Raw genomic sequence first — 6,000 nt, 5'->3', positions numbered from 1 at the left:
CAGAACGTTCAAGTTCCACAGGGATAACAAATAGGAAAATAATTAAGAATCTCTATGCAAATCACTAAATTATTGTTCCTAACATACATTTCTCTTCTGCACCTCTGAAAAACAGCTAACATCAGCTTTTCCGATATCAAGCTCCAAAATGCAATCTAATGAATATATTCTGCTATTTATTACCTGGCACAATTTGTATAGGGGAATGAAGTGAAAATGTGCATACAACTAATATTGATTGAGGTAAAAACTCCCATTTGCTCTACAATCTGGATTATTGATGCACCTGGCATGATGGCGCAATTAAGCTTTAGAAGCAATCACTTAAAACCATTGTGTGTGTCTGTGTAATATAGTTTGCAGGATCCCAAGGTTGGAAAGACTGAGGTGTAGATCACCCATCAAATATACCATTGTGAATGATGAATAGTTATTTAAAAATATTGAGCCTCATACTTTGCCCCTTATCTTTTTAGAGGTACTTAATGAATGAACTGTAAGCATGGTCTAAAAGCATTCTGGGCCATATTTATGAAGGGGGTTGCATCGCTTTTGCATGGCACAACAATGTGTATGAGCGATGCAAACCCCAAATGAGATTTATCAAGTCACACAAGGCCACTTAGTGTGCTACTACATGGCTTGATAAATCAGGAGTAACGCAATACAGCGCAAATGGCGGCATTGCATTTCTCTGCCCTGAGACGGTGCTCCATGGGCATTGCATGGGTGTTCCCATGTAACTACCATGGATTTTGACACATTCCCCGATTTACCATTTCTAATAGACCTGGGAATGCACCAAAATGGTACACCTTACCAGGTGTGGCCTAACAAGGAGAAATATCTTCATTTCTCTACGTTACTTCCTCTTAGTATGTGTGCTGCATTCTGCAGCACACATAGATCAGTATGTCTCATGGGATTGTTTTTATGCAGGAAAGTGCACCTTCCTGCACAAAAAACAATTCTGTATGCAAGACAGGTACCATTGCACCATGGTGCAAATGTGCCTGCGTTGGCGCTAAGCAGCCCATTGTGAACCAGCGCTGGGGAAAGGAGAGGAATGCACTATATTGAAATAAATATGGCATATTCCTGCCCTTTCCATGTAATTACTTTTTTATATATATGGCCATCTGTTTCTATTATTTTAATTTCCTTTTAGTTTTTTTTACATTTGCTTTCTTTAAAATTTATTTTCTTGTCATTTGTAATCCTAGTTTGTTATTGTGTATACAAGACTCGAGCCACATATAGGAATATGTAACTTTTGAAGTGCCCATCCGTGAACTAAATAGTGATGCTATTGTAACACTCTTGTTTATAATAATACTAAATGAAACGTTAAAACAATTATTCCCTGGCAACATATTGATAATTCAAGAACCATGTTCCCATAGGCAAAATGATACAAAAAAGCTAGTTGTAAAACCTGGTTTATTTCTTAAAAATAAATACAAAAATATAAATATAAAACATTGGCAGATTGAGTTGGATGAGATGACGCTCTATAGACATGTTTTTTTCACCATCTGCATACCACACTTACTAACACCACATGTACATTTGTTTTCTGCATTGTTTAATGTACAGAACAGAACATATTTTTCTTAGACTCAGTTCTCCGTTTTATTTTATATAAAAAGCTGTCATTTGAAGTGGCAGTCCGTGTTTTCCCGCAGTTTCAGCTTGCCCTTGAGGTGACTGCCTGCAGGACAGTGTTTGAAAGTTATCTTCCACTTACTTGACAGACAACACTGACGCCCCATAGTTTTTCAAGGAAATGTGACGTAAGAAAAGGTATACCTCATGTAACGTACTACGTGAAATTATTAATTCAACAAACGAACCATTTATAAAGAAAGCAATCATTTCAGTTCATAAAGAAAAGCATTGTGCTGCGTGGTAGGGCAGTTCGTCTAATTGTTAATAATTGTAAAGTGAAGGTGTCCGCGACGTTAATTCATCTTAGTTTTGCAAATTGGGCTTTGTTTACAAGTCTCTGTCGCTCTCGCCCCCGCCGTACATCTCGGCCAGCTTGTTGAACTGGGGACCCCATTCCTTGAGGTATTCATAGTTATGGTCGCTTTCTGTCGTCGCGGACTCCAAAGAACTCAGCGATTCGGCGATCGAATCGTTTCCTTCGTAGGCGTACGTCGCGAGGGAGTCGTACGGCGGCGCCGTCGGGTCGACGTCGTGCTCTTTCAGCCTTTGGTTAATGAAATCCCGCACGTCCGTGCTGTCTGGCGCTGACGCAGTCCTGCGTGGCAACAATAAGGTCTCGGGGACAATATCTCTGCGGAGCTTCTTATCCTCCATAGCCCCAGGGTTTCGCAGCGTGCCGATATCAAAGGCCTGCGTGTCCTCCTCTCCGCCGCCTTCATCGTTGTAGCTCACAATGTTATCTCTGATGTCTTCCTTGGACAGGATCAACGGCTCTTTCTTCCTCTGCCTCTTCATAGCCGCAAACAGCACCACTATAACTTGAGAAAAGAGCAGAGGGACACTGTCAGTCAGATCACAGCCAGGCCTCTCTTTGAAATAACATGCAAGGAAGACACATTGTTCGATATTTTCGCAAAACGAATTTACAGATTTCAAATGGTTGAACCTCGCGACAGGAGTTCATGCCTTTTATTTGTTACAGCAAAGCATGGGATACGATGTGATTCAAAAAAGCCCAGACATTAATCATGCATTATTGTTTGCACATGAAGACGAGTTTGACGGGGGCATTTGTAGATATAATATGTTTTTGAAATTTACGCGTCAAGCAAGAGTTCTGTATTCCCCACTTTTGTATTACTAGGTAACAATGTTGCTAAGTGGAATAAAACCTGCAAGCAGACACAATATATTTCAAACCCCGAAATGCCTACAATAAGTTAGTTACAATCCGAATGGTAGAATCAGACCAAGGGGTTATAAATGCACAGCTTGTTCTTAAAAGCATTTGCAGTTAAAACAAAATGTATTCATAAAACATTTTCCTGCCAGGAGTGTGTTAAGGTCAGCATTCACCTGTCAATATTAGTATCTATTGCTTTATACACATCACCGTGGAGGACACAGAACAATGCGTTTCATGCAGTGTTGTTATACATGCAATTCAATAATTTAGTCTTCCAGTGTCAGATTCAACAATTGATTCCTGGAGGTTCATGAGAAGTGTTCATCACTCAGTGAGTTTTCAGCAGCATAACAGCAAAATAGTGTCCAGCAAATCACCAGACTATGTGCATCTGCAGGTATTCATTGAAAAGAAGTTGACAAATAATGTGCAGCCAAAGGGTTCCAGACCGCTCATAAATGTAATCTTAAAAGGCACCTCTTCGGCCATTCAATTTCTCTTTTTTCGGTTAAAAACAAATGATCATAACAGCACATACAAAACAATCACAAAGGATAATACTTTTTAAAAAGGCAGTCATATACAAAACAGAATAATATAAATGACTGGTCGTAAATAAGACACACTAGTCATACGATAATGTTTAAAAGGTGGGAATTAAATTTGATTACATAAAATTGTATTGAAACATTATTGATTTGCACAGTTTAGCAGGATTTTAAAACACACCCACTCACATATTTCCTGCGCTATGTCGAGCCTGCAAATAAATTCAGGCAGCTCTACAGTTTCTTCTCTGTCCCTTCTGGCTCTCTGGAATGAGTAGGGCCTTGGAGAATTCTTTATAAAATTTGCAGAAGAAAACAAAGTGCAACAGGGTTTGGCCAGATCTTTCATCATACGGATAGCGGCTGATAGTATTAACATCATATTGACCAAGTGGAAAACAGTTTCATCCTTACTGAGCCCAGCCGGAATTTGGTAAGGAGTGATATTGCTAAAGGGTGGTTTATCCTCTCCAAATAAGGTTCAATTCCAGAACATTTTTTAATCATCCCGTAGCTTCTGATGCTAACCGAGATATCATTGACCATTCATAAAGTCCCTCTCAATTACTCAGTCCTTTAACCCTTCACACTTTCCAATGTATACAAAAATAAGTTGCTGCAGCCCTCTCACAAATTATGTATGTTCAACTCTAACTATTATGTACAGTGCTTTGTTACTACAGAGTAGCTGTATTACTAAAAGTGCTTTTTGCGTCCATGGTGCACGTTTGGCGTTACAGAAGGGTCATAGATGCTTGTGCTGCCATTTCTATAAAACAGATCATACTGGTGCACATGTAGTGCCGGGGCAATCTCAAGGGGGAAGTCCCTCTTTTGCACATTGCTTCTGCTGTTGTGCTATGTTATAGGCGTAGACGCTAGAGCTGGAACATATTAACTCCGAAGCGTGGAAATATTGCGGCACTTGGACCAAATTGGTATACATAAATTTTAGTAACTTACTACTATCTTTCAAATTTCAACACCAATTATACTGCCCACAAAACACCAAAATTATTGACTACGATAAATCCCTATTACCCCCTCTACTGTGAGAGATGCATATGTGATCCAGCCAAGTTTTTCCACCTACTATTGGAATGCCTGATGATCATAGATTACTGGGTAGTAGTAGCACAGGTCATGAGGGATATAATAGAGGTACATGTAGAATGATTGATACTTATAATGCTGCTAGGCCTTGTGAAAGAATTCCCAAAGATGACATGCAGAATGGTGGATGTATTGTTACTTTTATCCAAATGGTGGTTATTGTGCTGCTGGATGAAAAGCCCACCTTCCAAGATGGAAGACTGGCTAAAGGATGATGCTAACAGTCAAGGAAGGGTGCTGGATTATGTAGCACTGCAGCTCCCACAGGCATAATCAGAGAAATACGAGGACCCTTTAGGAGCTACCTGGGCTCACATGACATAAGAGAGCAAGATGGGTGAGTGCATGGTAATACTGATGTATTATGTGGCTTTGAAGGCTTAAATGACTATGGATTGAAAAACATTTATGCCATTATATAATTGAAACAAATGTAATGAAGTCTGCGCTGCCTATTAGTCGACTGCATAAAAGACAACAACTAAACTGTCATGGCTTGTAGATCAAACACAGTACTGTAATAGCCGATCATGCATACTAATGTTGCAATGACATCCCAGTCAAATGTACCAACAAAATACGTTGAGGATGCTCACTGATATATCTGCTGAATGTACCATTCAAAGTCATGTTAATATTAACCATGTACCAGCCAGTAGGCCTCCAGATGTTGTTTATGTGGCATAAGTCATGTGCATTGTGACTTGGGACTTAAATGAAGAGAAATCTCAATGTCTATGAGGACCAGCATAGGGGGTCGTGTTTCTATGGTTTTCATCGAGGGTAAAATCAGCAATGGATGTCTTTACGCTCTGAGACATTACATTGGGAGATGCTTGTGAGGGCAAGGGGCTTTTTACTTGCTGGTCCTAAAGAATGTCAGTGTTACCACTGAGATTTGGAACAGGATTTACCAATTACAGAGGGTGGAATGCTAATTATTGAGAATCTCAATGCATATTTTCACAAAGTGCTTCTTTAATATGTTATAACTACAAATCATTTGGAGCCTGATCCACATTGGTTCTCGAAAATTGAGGACATCTAAATATCATCTTTTATCTCATGATATGCGGAGTGTTCTGAATCTTAGGGTGTTTTGCCAGTGGCCCGTGGCAGTGGGCTGACTGGTTAGCGCTTAGGAGAGCCTGTCATCATTTTATGCATTTCGCCCCGCTGATTGCGAGCGGAGGCGCTATTTCATTGCTGATTGTTTTTATTTACTGTCACTAACATTTTTAAAGTTATGCAGGTGCTGATGTAATTTCTGCTCCTAGGGGTTACCTGCCGGCTGGGGCTGATCGTGTTTTCGCGGGCTCCCAGCGGCAGCGGGCGCCATCTTTGATTGGGCTCAACTCTCTATCCCAGCCCTGCCACTCCCCCGCCGCTCCGCCCCTATTTAGGAGCGCGTTTCCCCTCTCCCTCGTGTTTGCCAGTGGCCCGGTGGCAGTGGGCTGACTGGTTAGCGCTTAGGAGAGCCTGTCA

The 6,000-nt window shown here is 40.7% G+C and overlaps 1 protein-coding gene across 2 annotated transcripts in view; it reads right to left on the bottom strand.

Annotated features, from left to right (window-relative positions):
• Nucleotides 1-1,444: 1,444 nt before the first annotated feature.
• The window catches only part of LOC147722680 (cadherin-10-like), an 862,765-nt gene continuing 858,209 nt past the window's right edge, over nucleotides 1,445-6,000 (bottom strand). The window contains exon 12 of one of the 2 annotated variants that reach the window (XM_086965170.1): nucleotides 1,445-2,486. In XM_086965170.1, the coding sequence (XP_086821296.1) occupies nucleotides 1,996-2,486 (491 nt within the window). In that variant the 3' untranslated portion in view covers nucleotides 1,445-1,995. The remainder of the gene's footprint in view (nucleotides 2,487-6,000) is intronic. The other variant, XM_086965171.1, reaches the window with a different exon arrangement.

The sequence above is a fragment of the Lissotriton vulgaris genome, chromosome 4_1 (genome assembly GCF_964263255.1).
Source record: "Lissotriton vulgaris chromosome 4_1, aLisVul1.2, whole genome shotgun sequence".
Lineage (NCBI taxonomy): Eukaryota > Metazoa > Chordata > Amphibia > Caudata > Salamandridae > Lissotriton > Lissotriton vulgaris.
This window is presented reverse-complemented; position numbering and strand designations above follow the sequence as displayed.